The 20,218-nt window shown below is 47.3% G+C and overlaps 1 protein-coding gene across 1 annotated transcript in view; it reads right to left on the bottom strand.

Annotated features, from left to right (window-relative positions):
- doc2a (double C2-like domains, alpha) overlaps positions 1 to 20,218 on the bottom strand; it is a 50,882-nt gene that overhangs the window by 7,840 nt on the left and 22,824 nt on the right. The window contains exons 6-11 of the mRNA XM_046414184.1: positions 15,733 to 16,080; positions 11,359 to 11,438; positions 8,305 to 8,379; positions 7,936 to 8,045; positions 6,081 to 6,207; positions 5,903 to 5,962 (exon numbers count right to left, since the gene is read on the bottom strand). Of these exons, the coding sequence (XP_046270140.1) occupies positions 5,903 to 5,962; positions 6,081 to 6,207; positions 7,936 to 8,045; positions 8,305 to 8,379; positions 11,359 to 11,438; positions 15,733 to 16,075 (795 nt within the window). The 5' untranslated portion in view covers positions 16,076 to 16,080. The remainder of the gene's footprint in view (positions 1 to 5,902; positions 5,963 to 6,080; positions 6,208 to 7,935; positions 8,046 to 8,304; positions 8,380 to 11,358; positions 11,439 to 15,732; positions 16,081 to 20,218) is intronic.

The raw sequence follows: 20,218 nt of genomic DNA, 5'->3' as shown, positions 1-20,218 counted from the left end.
GCTACACTTCTAAAAACACCCCAAAGCTTATTTGAGTTGTTTGTGTTAAGTGCTTCGTATAAATTCAGCTGGTGTTCAGCTCCGGAGAGTCTGCTTCTCACCATCCTTCACAATAAAACTGCATATAAGAAAAGAAAAAAAGGTCAGAAAATAAGCAGATCAATGGATTCTAGCGGGAGTCGGCGCAGCTTGGCGAGATTTCTCTCCTGCCCACGTCTAATTGGTGGGAAAGGCACTTTGTGATGAACCCTGCACCGGGTGAGATTTCAGCTCAGTAACATTTACAAAGTCAGCCTCTCTGGCTGAAACGAAATGAGCCATCGTTCCAGCCCCAGATATCTACTCCAATCCGCAGTTCAATAAACATGTTTCCCTGCTGCAGGAAATGTCATCAGGCTGCAGGTTTGTGTTCCAGGTGAGCGGCTGACGGACAGGTGGTGCAGAGCAGGAGCTCCAGCCTCGTGTTTGAAGTGGGGGGGGACTAAAGGTCTGGGCTTCAGAGTTCATCCAGAGTTCTGGTTTAGCTGAACGGCTGACCTCGCAGGAAGGAGGATTTGAAACCTGCTAACCCTCTGATGTTTTTTCCTCAGACCGAAAGGCAGCAGCTTTCAGCAGCAGACTTTGGTCCAAAGCCTGAGACGTTTGTTTGCTCGACAGAGTGTGCGAGTTCAGGACAGTGAAGCCCTGCACCTCACCTCATATGTGCTTATAGGTGCTTAAGTTCTCGATTTCATTTATTATTAGTTACTTTGCATACTCAGATTACTTCGATACAAATTCTACACTAAACTAAACTAATAAATTGTGATATATTGTCACAGCTTAAACTACCCAGCAGTGTATCGAGTAATGACAATGGGACATGGCTTATATTAGAGTCAGGCCTTTATTCTAATTCACTTTGCTTGGCAAGTGTGTTTGGAAGCCTCCTTGTTTCCTAATCTGGTCCTGTTTTGTCACTTCATGCTGTTGATAACACAAATTATAGTTTGGCAGCGACATTAATACACACACACTGTGCATCTGAAACGCTCTGCTATGAACTCACTTTGGATGTTGAATATTACATCTATCAGCTTCTAATGTCTTCTAATAAGCAGAGAAACACTTCATCAGTCTGGCCTGCGGTTTGTGTATCACGGCTGGCTGCTCTCAGATCAGTCTGCACACACAAAGAAAAGACTGAAGGTGAGTCATTAAGTAAAGATCCTGTTTGTCACCACACAGAGGGCAATTGTCTGGAAACACGAGAGGGGTTTCGCCGACAATAAAACACCTCCCCCGCCTCCGTCTTTGTTAAGACACCTGTACGGCTGCTGAGGCGAAGGCAGGCAGCTAATGAGCTCCTGCCAGGACAGAAAACACAGCAGACACGGACTAACCAACGAGAGGCTTAGCACAGCCTGCGTCACACAAACCACATGAATCTCAGCTAATCTTTAAAAGTGTCTAATTGGGCCCTGAAGTCTTTTCTTCAAACAATGGAGGGACTCGGCTGATGGGACACCAATAAAAGACAAAGACTAAACACACAGCAGGTGGTGGACGCTGCTATGCAGCACCTGGTGTAGGCCTGATGCCATGGAATCCAATCATGGCTCCAATAAAGTCGGAAACAGTCGGCAAACAGAAAAGATAGACGTGTGTTACGGGTTTTACCTGCAGAAACTAATTAAGAGCAGCTCGAAGCAGCCTCGTTCAGATTCCAGATCAGACCAGTTCCAAACCATGTGGGTCGACAAGCCCTAAATCAACTCCAAAACGTCCCAGGTGGAGGTCTAGTGTAATTGATCCGAGTTGCCCAGTCGCGGTCAGAGGAGAGTTGCTGCCCCCCAGTGGAACAGTTCAAGTACTTTGGGGTCTTGTTCACGAGTGAGAGAAAAAATGGGGCTGGAGATTGACAGGACAGCGTGTGCTGTGATGCAGCCAATCTACGTCCCCTCCCTCACCTGTGGTCACGAGCTGCAGAAACTGACCGAAAGAACGAGATCGGGAATGCAAGCAGCTGAAATGAGTTTCCTCTGCAGGACGGCCGAGTTCAGCCTCAGAGACAGGATGAGGAGCTCGGACATCCGGGAGACTCTCAGAGTAGAGCTGCTGCTCCTTCACATCGACAGGAGTCAGCTGAGGTGGTTTGGACTTCTGGTCAGGATACCTCCTGGACGTCTCCCTGGGAAGGATTTGGGCATGTCCGTCCGGGAGGAGACCACGGGGCAGACCAGCACAGGAGGGACTACATCTCTCGTCTGGTCTGGGAACGCCGCGGTGTCCCCCCCTGACGAGCTGATGGAAGTGGCTGCGGACGGACTGGCCTTCCCTACTGAGAGTTTTGACCCCACAACCCGAACCCGGACCGAGACGAAAGAGATGGAAACAGAAGGACAAAGTAACAGAAGAAAAGAACTCTTTCTGATGCTGACCGAATCAGCAGCCTTACTTACATCTTAGTCTAACCCCATCCGTTCCTCAGTGTCAGCAACACAAGCAACATCAACATCAAAAAACTCGTGTTGTTTCGTGGACAGAAAGGACGAAACGTATCTGAAAGCTGTTTATAGATCAGAGTTAAGCCTTCAGATCCGTCCCCCGGCAGCAGAACACTGATATGTGAGATCCAGATTATAGAACACCTCTGATTTCTACTGGACTGTGGACAGCAAGGAGAGAAAGGAACAGAAGGGTGGAGTTTAGTGTCTTTCTCCACGTCTGCTGTGTCGAACTGCTAAAGTTTGAAGAGTCACACTCAACGACTTTGGTAATGATGTCAATGATATTTCAATTATCTCCAACAGATCCATTAATTTATTACGATGCATCTGTCACGCTTTACTTTTCTTGTGTGATTTTGTGATTTTGATTTTCAGAGTTTTGTCTCCTGAGCATCAGACTGTTCCTCATCTCATCTCTCATCGATTATAAAACACCTCCGACACGTTTCAAACACACACTCAGGTCCAGCCGAGCTGTGCTTTGCTGAGACCATGTGACAGACGGATACCAGATCCTGTCCTGAGGTTCGGAGAGATGAGCGCCAGGCCGTCCTCTCATGGGGAGGTCTTCTAACCTGCAGCTCCCAGACTCCCACAGGTCTGTAAGAGGTCCAGAAGCCATCCAGAAAAATGAGAAGTACTTTCATCTCATGACAGTTTACTTTAGTGGAAATGAGCCCACTTAGAGGGTGTGTAATGAGGACTAATGCAGATGATAGGCTCCACTCCACTGTGCCGCCGTTATCTGACCACATGCAGCGGAGGAAGGCTGAGCAGATGAAAACTGAAGCTCCTTGTGATGATCGTGTCCTCATCATGGGCCTCTTTTCTCATCCAGTCCACTTTGACTCACTTCTGCTAAATCTCCCTGAGATAACAGCGGGAATTACCCTTCAGTGCCAGCATTTTGGAAATCCTCTTGTTCTCCTTCTCTCTGAGGAGTCTGCATGTTACGTACAGGACGTGTTAGCTTAGCTTAGCATAACAACTGGAGGAAACTGCTGGCCGGTTCTGTCCGGTCCATCTCTAAAGCTCACTGACCAGGAACACCAACGACCAGGTTTAGTCACAGGAAAGTTTCATGTTGGAACATGAACCACATCCTGACATGGGACTGAAAACTGAAGATCTGAAGACTTTTCCCGCCTTTGACTTGAAGATGGTCACCATTAAAAAGATGAAAGTACAGAAATACACATGTTCATGTTCATTTCCATGTTCATATTTAATATGTTTAAACTTCAGATGATCATCCTTAATCTGCCACACACACAAACACTCTCTCTCTCACACACACACACACACAAACACTCTCTCTCTCACACACACACACACACAAACACTCTCTCTCTCTCTCTCTCTTTATCTGTCTCACACACACACACTCACACAGCCTCCAACCATCAATTATAACCTGAAGTTTAACACAAAGCGGGTCCAAACAGGCCTGAATCATCAAACCTGATGAATATTTAATAAGTCGATTTAGCTGCGACGCTGAGACCTTTTCAGCATCCACACTTCATCTGCTGCAGGTTGGTCACACTAAAGTTTACCGAGGCTGCGTTCACCTTCACACTGAGGCAGCTCTGATTACTTTTACAAGTAATGTGAGTTATTTTGTGTTATTGGAACCCTGAGGTGAGTGAATTCCCACCTAATCCCTCAGGGAAATGGAAAAGGAAGTGCTGAGGGACACTTCAAGGACCTCAGATCCTCCAGGCAGGTTTGTGAGGGTGCTGGACTGAGCTGTGATGTGATGTTTGAAGTGTTTCAGGGCAGTTTCGCCTCCTGTATTTCAGCAGTTCTCCTTCTCATAACCTGGCAGGCAGTCAGCAGAGCGACTGATCCAAAAATATGATTCAGGTGATACTAAAATCTGTATTTGTATTGTCAAATGCGTCTCATTTGTCCCATGAAATGAGACAGACGGAAACTGCATCCTGACTGCTGTGTGGAGGGATGCAAACACAAGGCTGTGGCTTCTTGTGCCTCACTTTGCAGGTCTGTAGAGTAAAAGTTCATAAAGGTGGACGAAGCTCAGCTGCATGACAGGACTTTAAATTCATGGGCTGGACTGTGAGCGCAGCAGGGAGCGCAGTCCCTCTTCAGACTGCTCAGAGCATTCAGGACTGTAAAGGGTCCTCGTCACTCTCTGTTCCCGGCTCACAATCCGGACTCTCTTTGCAGGCTGACTCCATTCACGCTCCCTCAGACTCTTTGTGCTCTGGCTGTCACGTGATGAGCCGTCTCGTCTTTGTCTGGCTGGTGATCTCCAACCCGACTCTCTCTTCTGATTTCTTCTGTGTGAAAAAACTCCTGCGGTGGTTTCAAATCTTTTCTCAGTCTTCAGTCCTCAGTTTGTCCATCACTTCCTGCTCTCGTTGTTTGACTGGAAGCTGAAGTGAAGAGGAGCAGAAATCCCTCAGCGCTGAATGCTGCTTGTTGTTGTTTTCGCTTTTATAAGTCTGGAAATGTTCTAGATTTGTATAACATGTCTCTGTTATTTGGCTTCTTTATTTTGCTTACATCTGTCAGCCAGTCCCAGTGCAGACACGTTATTTATGCATCTTTTATGGATCTGAAGTTCAAATACAAATCCAGGATTATCTTTAGACATTTTTAGACGTGAGAATCATCAGTGCTCACAGTTCTTCTGGTTAATGGGTTTCTTCATCATCTGGTCTTCAACCAAAGTGCAACCAAAGCACCGAATGGCCTGTGGACACATGGACACCCCCAGACCTGGAGCTGGATTATTTCAGTCTGACTGATGAGGAGCTTTAAACCTGACTCAGATGTGTCGATGTGTCGCCGACATCCTGCCGGCTGCATCACGTGTTCCACACGTCGACGCCGCAGCTCGTCCACGCTGCTGGAGAGTTTAGGAGTCGATTTCTGTTTGCTGAAGCTGAAAAAGTATGAACAACAAATAAAGTGCTTTTCAATAACCTCCAGCGAGCACTCGAGTGAATCGTCCCGTCAGTGCACGAAGCTGCAGCCTGTTCACTGAGTGTGATGGGTCCACAGACACTTCATGTTTCCTCTGACGTTCAGAGGACAGAAAGAGGCTGACATGTTCTGACTGAAGCAAAAGAGAGGCAGAGAGAGCATCACTTCCTGCTCTTCATCCCCGATCAAAGATAATCTGACTCCATCCAGCAGGTTCTTCTCTGCACCTGCTCAATACTCTGAACGGCAACACGAGCACTGCATCACCTCCTCAGCCTCGGCTTTCATTACAGACGTTACCTCGCAAAGCAGGCGGTCATGTGACCTCAGTTTGACCGTTACTCTCTCAGACAGGAAGTCATTGATTTAAATAAACCAACGACCTTAGGTCAGGTGTCACCACACCACACTGGTCAGGATGGATGGGTGGACGGATGGATGGGTGATGGATGGACTCTAACCTCTCTTAAGTAGCAGGATATTCCTCGGAGGGCTTCACCCATGGCAGTTGGAGAGGGGAGCTGAGTGAAAGCAAAAAGTGAAGCAGAAACAGTGAGGATGTCCTCAAGAGTATGGAAAGGTAAACTTTAGTGTGTGTGTGTGTGTGTGTGTGTGTGTGTGTGTGTGTGTGTGTGTTACCGGGGGCGGGTGCTCCAAGCAGGTGTGAAAGTGTTTCGTCTGGTTGGGTTTCACACGTTTCAGAGGAACCCGAGACTCTCCGATTAACTCATTATGAGTCAACTTGTCCTCATCACACACAGTCAACCTGAGGGACAGGAGACAGAAGAGAGGAGACAGGAGACAGGAGACAGGAGACAGGAGACAGGAGACAGGAGACAGGAGACAAGAGACAGGAGAGGAGACAGGAGACAGGAGACAGGAGACGAGAGAGGAGACAGGAGACAGGAGACAGGAAACAGGAAACAGGAGACAGGAGAAGAGAGAGGAGACAGGAGACAGGAAACAGGAGACAGGAGAGGAGACAGGAGACAGGAAACAGGAGACAGGAGAGGAGACAGGAGACAGGAAACAGGAGACAGGAGAGGAGACAGGAGACAGGAGAGGAGACAGGAGACAGGAGACAGGAAACAGGAAACAGGAAACAGGAGACAGGAAACAGGAGACAGGAGAGGAGACAGGAGACAGGAGAGGAGACAGGAGACAGGGGAGGGGGATGAAATATTTAAATAAAAGTAAACGTGATATGATGAAGACCAAACTGCAGGACGGCCGCTCTGTCAGGTTGTGTTGAGGACGTTGGATCAGAGCAGGAAACACACACGTCACCTCAGAGCTTCACAGAGGAGGTCCAGGCCTGGTTCCTCAGTGGGCCTTCTCCTGAACCTGGTCTCCACAGGAACAGGAACATTTTCCCGTCGTTGATTTGGACCAAAGCGGTTTGAGTTTGAAGCAGCTTCCTTCACCTGAACTGACCAAACCACAGAGCCCTGAAAAACCTTTGCTGGGTGAGCTCTGGACTCCACCCAGAATGTGTTTTTATTATTTATGAACTAAATCGGGATGAGATTTGCAGCCGTTTTAAAGGTCATCAGCCTGCTGAGCTGCAGTCCAGACGTCTCCGAAACGAAGCAAACCAGAAAACTCAAAGCAGAACCGAAATTACAAGTCATGTTGGCTGAAATATTAAAAAAAAATAAAGAAAAGGAAAGTATAGGAAATCTCAAGGGCTTAAACTGGTCCTCACACACACACGCACACACACGATGTTTCTGTGGTTAACATTCAGCTCAGAGGCCACTTTGAGTCTCATTCCTGAACTTCAACTCATTTCTCCCTGAAACAAAGCAGGAACAAATGAGGAAACTCCATCAGCACAGAACAGAGAAGATGGAGGCTGAGGACTTTCTGCAAGCGTCCTGCTGACAGTCCTGTGAGGACGTCCCCTCAGCGCTGCGTCTCGGCGACTCGGACGTGATTCTCGTTCTTTCTCTCCGTTCACGACTACACGCCGGCTTCGCTCCAGGCTCAGCTGAGATTAAGCGTTTGCTCCTGAGCTCAGTAATTAAAGGCTTTCCGCGCTGTTATTTCTCACTCCTCTTGATTATGGACACCCTGGTTGGGTCGCCTCCTTCTGTGCCTTCATTGGTGGAAACTTTAATTCATCATTTAAGGACACTGAGGCACTGAGCTCCTCTGAGATCCACCAGACTGGCTGCAGCATCTGGAGACAAACCACAGCACACTTCTGTGGGAAAGGAGCCCCATTCTCCCATCAGGCTGAGCTTTAATGCGAGCTGATGGCTGTTTACTGAAGGCGTTCACGAGAGAAACGCTCACTTCACCTCATGAATGCCGTGTGAGCTCCAGGCTTTTCACAGTCGGAGTAATTAAAGACGACAACTGAGCTTCATGTCTGAATGTCAAGATGTCCCCGTGCCTGATTAATGGCTGTGAGTGTAATCAGTCCGAAATGAGATCTGATGAAAGCGGCCGTGAATTATTTTCCCTCACACACACACACACACACACTGACCTGAGCGTCTTCCTGTGCATGTCTTCTTCTGTGATCCCGACGTAAGTGAGCGTTTCATTCCACACTGGATTCAGAGAGTTACGAATCGTCTTTGTCTTCAGCTTATTGGCCTGAAGGACAGACAGACAGACAGACAGACAGACAGACAGACATATTGATGAATATTGATTTCAGTTTGGCATTTCACTCTGCAGCTTCACACTGCAGCTCGTGTGTGTTAATCCTGTTGATTTTTCTCCATCTGCTTTCATTAGAAAACATTTAAACGTGAATTAAACTTAATCCGAACTGAACTCTGAAATTTTTTTTGGTTTACGTGACGACATGACGGTAACAACAGGAAACAGCCTGCGGGGGGCGTGGTCTCACCTTACAGGCTCCAGGCAGCAGGTGCAGCTTGACGTACGGGTCGGCTAAACCGTTGAAGTCCATCGGCTTCAGTCCCTGCACGTGAAAACAGCCAGAGATCATTTGACGACACTGAAGGCCCTTCACTCAGAGCTGCTGGGAAACGTGAAGCAGAAAGTAAAATATGACATCAGTTTGTTTAGACATGCATGTTTTGTGCCGCCTCAGCGTAAACTGTACAGGTTGTAATCAGATTACTGAGACTGAGCTCCCGTGTGTTTCCTGACCTTCTGCCAGCTCACAGATCCTCGTCGCTGATATGAACACGGTGTGATGAAAGATTCAGGAGGAGGAGGACGAACAGAGACAGCAGGACGGGTGATTGTCCCACACGGCCAGACGATCAGATGAAAGGACTTGATTTCAATCTGCTGACCTGATCAGCACATCGTCATGACAAATTGGTCCCAAATTCCTTTCAACAGCTTTGACATTTGCAGCGACGGCAGATGGCTTTGTTTTTGTCTGCAATATTTTTCCCCAAACGGCAGTTGAACGAGTCAGAGGAAACAGACTGAGACTGTGACCTTACAGACGACTCGGGCAGAAACGCAACATGCAGCATCACGTCTGTCTAACCTGAGGTCTTCATGTGAACACCTGCAGGAGGTGCCACACCTGCTGCCGGGCTGACCGACACATGCAGCACCTGCGGGACGTCGGTCGTTAGGAACATCTCTGATTTAGCATAGTGATTGGCCAGCTTGTGTTTCTGTTGTGCAGGTTGCTGAGAGTGAAGGTGACATGAAACAAGTTTCAGTAAGCTTCAGTGATCTTCTCCTTTTCATTAACACGTTCGACAAAGTGAGCGGCACTACAACCAGCCACCAGGGGGCGACACATGCTGCACATCGTCCGTCGTTATCTACAGTCAACGGTGCAGAACGTTTTCACACGTTCAGTTACAGCAGGAGTTACCGTCCTTAAAGATCTAAACCTTCCTTCATCCTCACAGCAGGCAGCGCTGAGTTAATCCACCTGTTCAGGTGTGAAACTGTTGCAGGAGGGAAACCATTAGCAGTCAAGTAGGCCCTCGAATAAAGGAAACGCATGATGGGAAGCTCGGAGCCAGCAGGTGCTCTGATTATCTTCCATCTCTGAGATAATGAAGCAATTTAAACGTCCCTCCTGTTTCTGTCGGTGTGCTGTTGTTCCTCTTCGTGACTCTGTTGGAGTCTCAGCGTGGACCAACACTGCAGCCAGGTTTTCATTTGTACTTCAAGTAATACGTGTTGTACTTTTCAGTATCACCCAGACCTCCGCCAAGCCTGCCCAATCCTGTGAACAAATAGCCCTGAGAGATAATATTCAGAGGTTCACTCTGGATCAGGGGACCAATTAAGTCTATTTAATCAGACTTCTGTTTATTCATCAGGCTACACACAGACTGACAGTCCTGACTGATCTTTAACCAGCAGCATGCAGGTTTTCTTCCCTCTCACACACTCTGTGTTAACTATAATCACACATTAATTCAAATCAAGCTTGAAAAAGTGACAGGAAGAAGTTTTATGCCAGCTGGCTGCTTTGGAAAGAGCACATCGGGTTAACTTCTCCTCGGCTGATCCACGGGAGCAGTCGTTCACTTCCCTGACCTGATTAATGTGGAGGGTCAGGCCGAGATCCTGTTCGCCTTCCTCAACAACGAAGTTTGTGCTGGTCAGTGCTGATCTTGAAGGCAGCTTACAGTACATAAAATGTGAACATAGAGAACTGTGTAACAAATGATGAGGCTTTATTGCTATCACCTGGAGATTCCTGCTTCTGGTTTTTCCTTTATTTCTGCTCCACTCAGCGGAGAATTATGGAGGCTTCAGTGTAAAATCTGAATAAAATCCATTTAGGACTAATTTAGGCTCACTGAGCAACTCATCCAAGTGATGAGTGACATTTCAGCACAGGTTCATTGTGGTTTGGTCAGTAAATTTCACTGAAACGCAGAGGACGGTGCAGGTAGGAATCATTTGATCCTGACACTGGGAGGCGGTTCACACCTGGTGTTAACATGCGTCTCATTTCGCCGCTCGATATGCAAACTCACATGTACACCTTTTCACTTTGCTAAGAACAGATGTGCTGTTTTAACGGAGAGCACGGCGCTGACAGGATGTTTGTTATGGGAAAGAAATGATTTTACCACACGTACAAGAATTTGATGTAGATGAGGTTTCACAAAGTTAATAAAGTTTCTCCAGACTCGACACGTCTGCAGACTTTCCTCAGGCGCAACATCACTAACTGATAAAACAATGTGGTCACCTCTGAAGGTGGTCTGAGTGATGTGCGGGTCCGTTCACACCTGCACCTGTGATCGGATCACCCAGGACAGGCGTTAATACCAGGTGTGAACGTGGCCTGAGGCAGGCGGAGGAAAGAGTTAGCGTGCTGATGCAGTCTAGTCTCTGAAGTCTGGTGTTACTGTTGGGAGGTGACATAAGGAGCGGCAGAGCTTCAGGCTGCTGGAGGAAGAGGAGGTGATGAAGAGGGTCTGTTGCTGATGATGACAGATACCTGCACACTGTCAGCTCAGATGAATCTCACCTCAGGTCCTGTAGAGCCTTGGCGGCTCACAGCCCCGACTCTGACACTTAAACTGGGCTCCTGGGTGTCGTTTTGCTCTGAGTTACACACCACAGCAGATCTCCGTGGACGTCTTCGGTCATCATGGTGTCCCAGAGATGCTTCGTTTGATCACAGACATCAGAACTGAGACCACTGCAGCTTCGCAGGTGAGGAACCTGTCGACTTTCAGGTGAGCGTAGCTACAACCCCAAACAAGTAATAGTCTGCACTCGAAAACTTACTTCAGTAAAAATGCCAAAGTATTATCCAGTATTAAAGAGCAGTAAATGGTCAGATAAGTACAGGTTGCCATAATGCATTATAAGCCCCATCAATAGTTTATAGTTTATAGTGTAGTTTATAACCAGTCGAGAGCCTCCGTAAGACAGACAGGAAGATGTCTGAGACCAGACTGAGGACCATGAGGACCTGTGGCGAGGACGGCGTCCTTACCTTGGCCCGCAGCACCGTGCAGTGCAGCTCGCTGGAGCTCTGCTCGTATCTCAGCTCAAACTCCAGGGTCCCCAGAGCAGCTGAGGAAACAACAGGTGAAGGCGGAGACACGATCATCATAACTCACATTAGAAACGTGATTCACAGGAGAAACGGCAGAATGAAGCGAGCGCGTGCGAGAGAACAGAGAAACATCTCAGGAAGAGCACACGTTCAGAAGATGGAAATCCAATTAAGTGTAGCAGCAGCACCCGTCACATCACATGTCAACACGGAAAATCCTCCAAGCACATTCGTCACAGCTTGTTATAAACATGCATACATACGGTGTCAACAGGCACAAACATGTTCATACAAGTAACACACACACACACACACACACACACACACACAGCTGGTGTTCTTCCAGTGCAGTTATATAAGAGGAGCCATGCAGCATATGATTCACAGGGATTAGGACAAATATGTATTTTAGGCATCAGTTTACACAATGTACTGCGTTCATCAACCTGAACTGCAGTCTTTCTCACTTCCTGCTGAGCGTCTGTTCAGACAAACCGGCCTGAAGTGGCTGACTGAAGCATTTCCTGTTGGACGGTTAAGCACAAAGCACGTAAAACGGCCACAAAGAGATGCAAAAAGACAAGGAAAGAGACAACAAACAGAAGAAGAAACAACCACAAAGAGACACAAATGGCCGCACAGTTCTGTGCCCCCTTCACTCCGGGTCTTTCATGTCGGGGGGTTCGGAGTCTCCTACGTTAATAATCCATCTGTGGTTGCACCGTGGCTTAGTGTTCTCAGTGTAGTTTAGAGGCCTTCTGTAATTTTTCTCCATAACTCAAATGAAATGGAGCTCAGTATCACAGCTGCTGTCTCTTCTCATCATTTGCATTTTATTTCTAAAACAGTGGCTCCGCATCACGAGCAGCACATCAGCAGCAGCTGAGTCCTGCATCGTGTCGGGTCTGTCAGTTCCGCCAAAGACTCATTCCAACTTCCCACATGGTTTCGTTCACAGTCTCAGCAGTTGAAGGCAAAAATGATCAAATGCTTCACTGAAAAGCAACCTTTAGAGAAAAGTCTGAAAGCTGGAAGCTGATCTGCGTATCAGAACTTGGTTTTCACACAGTACTGCACAGTACTGCAGTACTTTCACCACATGAAGCTGAATGTACTGCTGTACTTTGCTGCTTATCTGACGCCCAGCGGGAAAGCAAACAGATGTATTTCTACTCCTTTAATCAATTATTCATTCCCCCTGACCTTGTTATATCTGGTCAGCAGTGAATGCACCACCTGTAGTCTGCAGCTCCGGCGGCAGAACTGCTAGCTGCGGAGCCCCATTTTGTTGTTTTTTGTTCTCATTTATTCTTTCTTTGTTTTTAACTCACCGAAAGAGTTCATACAGCAAAAACCAGAAGACCAAACTCACTAAACTGGCAAGTGGGGTCCAGATCCCACCCAGTACTCAAAAAATACACTCATTTAAATCAGTTCATCAGCATCTGCACTCCAATGGTTTTCTAAAAGTGTTGACCAAAATCATGTTTTGGAAAACTCAGCCCCAGACATCTTTGGGAAGAGAGAGAGAAGAAGAGAGAGAATTGTCTCTGAAGAGTGTTGAGTTCAGTCAGAGGCTGACCTGACTCCACACACACACACAGGCACACCTGCACTTGCCTGCTGTTGCTCACCAGCTAACAGCTAATGTAGAGTAAAGTATTCTGGATGTTTGAGGTGAATAATCACTCACACAAGTAAAACAAGTCATGTCTAAAAATCCCTTTGAACCCAGTCTATTCAAAGTTATCATTACCCCTGTAAGCTTGTTAGCACATTAGCATGCTGATGTATGTTCAATGTTCAGCCTCATAAAGCCTCCACATGCCTACAAACTATTCTATTCTCTACTAACTATTCTCTATTATATAGTCTGGTTTTTAGTGTCTTTTGGGGCCTTTTCAGGGTGGAGAGCTGACAGGAGATGAGGGGAGACCACATCAGATGGTGAGAAGACAGGATGTGGGGTGTGACAGACATTCATCAGGACAAAGACAGAAAGGGAGTCCCCATCTGTCCCTGGGGTCTGGATCTCAATGATTTTCACATGGCTTCTCTTTTTAGCCTGTTTTCACGAACTGCAGCATTTTCTGTCAATAATGTTTTAATTCACTCCTGTTGCTATCCAGCCAAGCAGAACTGCAATGAAATCAGTTGAGAATACACAACTTTTTTGCTTAAACTTATCATTATCAATTAAATATTGATCACACAGTGTGATGGCCATGACACCATCCTTACTGATACTGGCTCCCTGTAAGCCCCACTTTTGCTGTGCCAGCATGCAGGATGTTTCCCAGCAATCTGAAGACTGGAATTACGCCACAAAGGAAGCTCGTCTGCCACTGCACACACATAACAACATAACAGGAAGAGGACTTGTTTTCCCTGGTAGCTGTCCCCAGGTAACGTGGAACGAACCGCAGAGATTTCACTTTCGGTTAAAACTGTTGATTAGCTGAAGACCAGCAGCAGATCTCTTCGCCCACACCACCGTTTAGACTGTGAAAAACAGGGAGAAGCAGCTACACCAGATCACAGCAGGTCACCGTGGCTCTGATTATCACCCAGCAGAGCTTCACTGCAGTCCTGCTTAGCAAACTCTTTGGTGATGAAGATGAATTTCAGGAGTCTTCAGTAAATTGATTCTAATATAAAGCATCTGCTGACTCCACTGCAGTCAGTGCACCTTCAGTCTGGTTCAGGTTGTGATTACACCCACCTGAAGTGACTTGGAGCCCCGGGCAGAGACGACGAGCTGCAGGAGCATCGCAGCAAACAAACGCAGTGATGAAATCTGAGCCTGTGGATGAAGTCTCTGCAGGGATCATTTGCGCACAAAGAGGCAGCTCTGATAAAAAATATTCTTTGTTATTGAACGTCTCTTTTATGTTTGATCAAAGCCTGAAGTTTTAGTTACATGAGACAGACTGTCAAGCTCCGACACTCAGCTCCTCCCTCAGGCTGTGCTGCTCTGATGAATCCTATTATTCAAAAACAAAACAAATCATCATCCAGTGACTGAAAAACAAATCTGATTATAAATAAATGTTAATAAGGAAATAAAGATGGTAAAAAAACCTAATTAGTCCTTCCTTTTGAGGGGAGCTGAATCACAGAGGAGCTTGAAAACATGTCAGTGAGTCGAAGAGCAGCAGTCAGCCAGAGTCATTTATCACAATTTATTCTTATTTTATGGCTGAAGCAGTTGTAGAGGAAGGAGTGATCTCCTCCCTGCTCTCCTTCACCTCTCAGTAAGCTCAACATTGTTCTTCTGGAGGAGGATGCTGTCAAAATGTGATTCAGACGCCCTGAAGACGTCTCTGAAGGATCAGGTCATGTTGTATCTGCAGTCAGAGCCGCCTCATCAAACACTTTAAAGATGTGGAAGGTCTCTCACTAAAACACTCGTGTGTTTCAGGAGGTTTGTGTGTTGCATTATTAATGTCATTAAGGCATTAATTATTGATAAGTGGCTGCTGGGGTAAACCGGTGCAGGAAGAGATTGTAGGTCCACCAGCCAAAAATGTGTGAAAAAGAAGTGACAAAGTTTCACATTTTTTGATTAATTTCCTGTTTCATTAAATGTTATCCTCCTAAGTTGTAGTGGAGGTCACTGAATTCCCATGTAAGCAGTCCTGCTTAGACTCAGCCCGCCCGTCCTCGCCAAAGAGGAAGTCAGGTGACGTAGTCTCAGTCAGCGCAGGGAGGAGGTCTGGTGTGTGGCTCAAACAAACACACGACATGAAGTTCTGAATCACATTTCATCCCCAGGCCTGTGGATCTGAGTTCTGTGTGTGGATCTGTTCCTAGCTAGCTAAAAGCTACCGCTAACATCTGAGACTTTGCTGCAAACTGATCCGCCAAAATCCGCCAAACTGTCTAACCTTCCCAAATAAAGGTAGATGAAAAAATCCCTTTATGTCTGACTTTTGGGTCAGAGGCTCTGGAGGAAAAACCTTGATGCCAGAGCCAGCCCACCCCTGTGCTGGTCCCCAATGGTACGGACCTTAACAGCCATTTTAACACAAGGGTTCGCCTCCACGTGTGCAAATGCTCCTCCAACACAAGTTCACTGTTGTGCAGCTGCCTCCTGGGCTTTGTTCTGAGCTAAAAACAAGCCCGGAGAGTCTGGCTACACGCTCCTGATCTTCATCTGAAATTCAGCACAGCTTCTGATTAGTCAGCTAACCTGAACCCCGTGTGAACCATCATGCTGAGTCATGCAACAAGAAGCCACAGCCACAGTGGTATCTTTCTGCAGATGATGCACAGTAACACACACAGACACATGCCAACATGGAGGCTCACTGCAGTCGTCACTGTCGGAGCTGTTGATCTCCACCGACGTGTCCACGCTGCTGGTCAGAGACAAAGACCCGCCCCCGCCCGGCCTGCCGTGGGCCAGCAGAGGCGACAGGAGTTGAGCCCCGCCCATCCCTGAGGCCACAGAGGCGGGGCTGAGGGCCAGAGGGGAGGAGGCGGGGTTCGGGGACACGGCGGGGTTCGGGGAGACGGGGCCCGGGGAGGTGGGGGACAGGCGGGGGAAGTAGGCGGAGATCTGTCGGATGGGTCTGATGGGACCGGGGCAAACGTCTATGGCCATGTGTTCCTGGATGGAGATGCTGAGCTTCTTTCCTCTCCGCACCGTCATAGAGTCTGAAAGCACAGAGAAGGAGGGCAGTTCAGAGGAAAGTGTTCAGTAATCCTGCACTGTGGGGGTGTTTTCATGTGGATGGATTTAGGACATTGATGGGTGGTAGTTGTTGCCAGTGAGAAGAGGACGGCAGAGTATTCTGATCAGTTTGAGTGTCTGACACGTCAGGACAACGAGAAGAGCTGCTGCACAGTTTACCAGCCTTCTGACCGTCTTTGTGGTTTGCTGTTCATTCTGTGAAGGAAAAGAGAGCGTGCTGATTACCGTCACCTGTTTGAATAAAGGTTTGAATGGACGAGTGAATGAAAAACCCACGAGAGAGTGTGTGTTCATGCTGATGAAGGAACAGCCAGGCTCACTGGTGGGATGTGCGGCTCACAGGAAGAAGAAGAAGAAGAAGAAGAAGAAAAATCATCCTGAGATCCACACATTCACCGTTTCAGAGCATCGCAGGTCCTGTTGTCCTCGTGTTGATGTCAATGTCACAGTCCAACATGTCCATTTTTTTTTACCAAAATGTCTCCTCAGCTGGGAGTCATTGTGGCAAAACTGACTCGACCGCTGGATTCCTGGCGTTCATGGAAACACGCAGCCGTGCTTATTGACACCACGTCTGACGCAGTTTTATCTCCAACAGGTAACTGACAGCAGGTGTGCGATGAGGACTGTGTGCGTCACACATGAAAAGAGGAAAGAAGATGAGACCGTGAGAAAAGCATGGAGGCTGGGCTCAAAGCGTTAGACTGATGCTGCAGGAGAGTGAAGCAGATGGACAAACGAAGACATGAGACAAACCCTGAGCTGTGAAGGTGTGCACATTCAACAGACATCAGAGCCATACGCTGGACCGGATCCACCTACAGGTCCAAAGACAGCTGTCTACTGAGGCGTCCATATTCCTCCACACTCCGCTTGTCTCATGAACAGCAGGACGAAGTCAAACAGTCTCAGTGCCAGAACAGCCAGGACGTCCAGACCTCACAAAGACAAGATTTCCATCTGCTCCACAAGACGGGCCTGACATCCACCACGCGGCTCAGGACGCAGCAGAATTATTAGTCTGCAGTAACATTACAGTATTAATACACGCTACAGATACACGGTTACACAGGAAATGTTATGTACGCCCCTGCTGGGTTTACTGCAAGGCTCCAAAGGACCTTTTAGTTGTTTTTCTGGTTTACTTGTTTTTGAAATGTTCTTTGTTGAAATTTTGTAGGTGGCGCTATGGAGTCATTCTGAAAGTCCAATGCTAACACTAAGGTTTCAGATTACAGTTTTGGCAACACAGAACGAACGTGTCCATTTTGGTGAGTTTTCAAAATGAGCGTCAAAAATGCTGAAAGTTGTTAGGGGGCACCAACAAATCCAAACATTTACTGGTTAAAATATACAGACAAAATCTCTAACATTTACATGTTAAAGAAGACTGAAGTGGCTCAGTCTGAGGTCCAACCTGCTCAGAACTTCTCAGTCCAACAGTCCAACACCTGCACCCAATCAGAGCTCAGGCTTCAGGCTTCAGGCTTCAGGCTTCAGTCACACTGGGCTCAAGGACCCCCAGCTTCACACGTGGAGAGCAGGACAGGAGCAGCATCCAGCCCATGTCCACGTCTAAGTCCATGTCTGTGTCCCTCGCTGTCTCCACGTCTGTGTCCATGTCTGAGTGAGAGAAAAGGTGGACTAAAGGTCCACATGTTAAATTCTGCGAGGTTTCAGTTGCTCTGTGAAACCGTCGGTTACCCATAATGCCCTTCTGTGTGTGGGTTCTGCTTTGGCTTCTGTTCAGCTCTGACTGCCAACACTGTGGCTCATGAATGGCTTCCATTTTAGTCACGCAGATCAATACGTGCATAGATCACTGAGGCGTGATCGGGTTTAAAGGCTCAGAGATCCTGCAGAGCCACAGACTGTTTTTACATGTCCACATGTGGAACAAGCTCCATGGTGAGTAAAGTGATCCCTTTGAGGCCCCCCTGTGTCTGTTAAATGCTGGTCCAGAGTCAGTCGATACGGTCAGCAGTGAGTCAGTGAACTCCGGCGTTCACGTCTGTCCACGAGAGAAGTTCAGCAGTCAGAGCAACATCACAGCTGAAGATCTGAGAGTCCACATCAGAGGACAGACTGAATGCGTTGTGTCTCCTGAGAGACAAAAACCTGATTGTCTTCTCCAGTTACAGTGAAGTGGTGTGTCTGTGAGGGTGTCTCATTGTGTCTGACATGCTGCACATGTCCTCACACAGGATGTGTTCAGGTACTGAGGTAAAAGCACAGTGAAAATACTCAAATAACACCCACGTAAAAATATTAAAAATGTATCTTCAAAGTACTCAAAGTACTGCAGCGTGCAGTAAAGTGTCCCCTGTCACTGTTGTGTCCTCGTTAGTCCAGACGTTAAACAGGTGGCCTCACCGATCGAACCTGCTTACACCTGAAGCCCCGCAGGTGGGACACATGAAGCGAGAGAACAGATGAGACGTTCATAGCAGTGAAGACGTTAAAACGGTGGCTGGATTGAGTGTTTGGTGTGGAAAAGGCCCCGCGGGGCGTCCATAACGAGGCTGAAGCTGCTTTACATCTGAACTGAAGGGTGAGGACAGTGAGGGGCTCATCACAGTGACTCGACCCGACTGCACCACAAACCGTCTGCAGCCACTCGGGCTTCTCATTCTGGAAGTGCGACTCTGCCGTTTTGTCCAGTAGTTTGGAGGATTCGTGGGTTTCTTATCGAGAGCTTTCTGTCCATCCACACCGGGCAGAAATGTGCAGCGTTTTGTGAAGGAGAAGAGCTGATTCGTGCAAGACAATATTAACTCACACTGCCGCTGCGTGTCGGCCGTCACTACAGATCCGACTGGAGTTTGTGTCGCAGACGCTGCTGAGAAAGAAAATCCAGCCTGAATTACAGAACTGTGAGTCTGAAGGTTTATCAGACCAACTTGATTCATGAGGCAGGAGAGTTTACACAGCGGCAGACGTTTTATTCCCCACTGCTCGGGTTATCTAACAGGAAATTATGTTGGCTCATCACCAGGTGATGAGCCTTGGCCAAAATGGAGCTGAGTTTGGTTTTCTGCCAACGTCAGCTTGTAAGTCAGAACTGGAGGAAACGTTGACGTCCAGTCTGAGTCCTGTAGTGGTGCAGCTGCCCTAAATAATTTCACTGCCAAAAGTAACACAAAACATCCCCTTATTTCATCTTATTTCCCTGTCACACCCATCCCTCAATGTCACATAATTTACTTACAAACCTGTAATAGATGGAAACAGTTGGTTATAAACATTCTCAGCAATAATTCTTAAATACTCAGTTAATTGTAATCATTGCAGATTAAATGATAAGTTTATCCTACTGAGTCACACTTAGGAGACCCTAAGATATCAGAACTGCCAAGTATACTTATGATATGGTAATTAAGAATTATTAATCCTTAGCATTTCTATGCGAGCGCAGTGTTTCTGGCTGCAGTATGTATGTTTATTCTGTGGGAGGTTCAGCCGGCTGCTGCTGCACAGTCGAGCTGCTGTTGTCATGTTTAATTCAGGGGGAAGCAGCATTTATCAGTGCAAACATTCTCCCACTTGAAAGTGAAATCTGGTGCTCGTCCAGTGACTGATATTCAGCCACAGTGGGATTACTGGTGAGACTCAGCAGTGCAGAGTTAAGCAGAGGGAAAAGCACAGCACAGTATGCTAATGAAGACACATGAAATGCTTCTGTGTCCTCCCTCCCTCACCCTCCGCTGTCCTATCTCACCTGCCAGTCACTCCTGCGGTCTTGATTCCCGTCCTGGCGCGTCTCCTCCTCTCTCGTCCTCTCCGTGTTGATTGTTTTTGTCTTTTTCTGTCTGCAGACATGTCACTGTCCTCGCTCACTGTGCAGGGTGACACTTTGAGTCCAGGTGTGAGACTGACAGGTGAGGAGAGGGTGAGGATCACAGCTTCACGTGTCGTGTCTGTAATCACTGATCATTACTTAATCGATCTTTATCAGCGTTCGGCTACCTTTGATGAGTGGTGAAAAAAACCTAAATATATTTACTCAACTACTGCACTGAAGTACAAATTGGAGGTACTTGGACTTTACATGAGTCATTTAATATTGATCACACATTAAAGGCAGTTTTGAAAGGGTTTCAT

Source organism: Scatophagus argus, chromosome 16 (genome assembly GCF_020382885.2).
Source record: "Scatophagus argus isolate fScaArg1 chromosome 16, fScaArg1.pri, whole genome shotgun sequence".
NCBI classification, from domain to species: domain Eukaryota; kingdom Metazoa; phylum Chordata; class Actinopteri; family Scatophagidae; genus Scatophagus; species Scatophagus argus.
The sequence above is the reverse complement of the archived record's forward strand: the minus strand, read 5'-3'. Positions and strand labels throughout refer to the sequence as shown.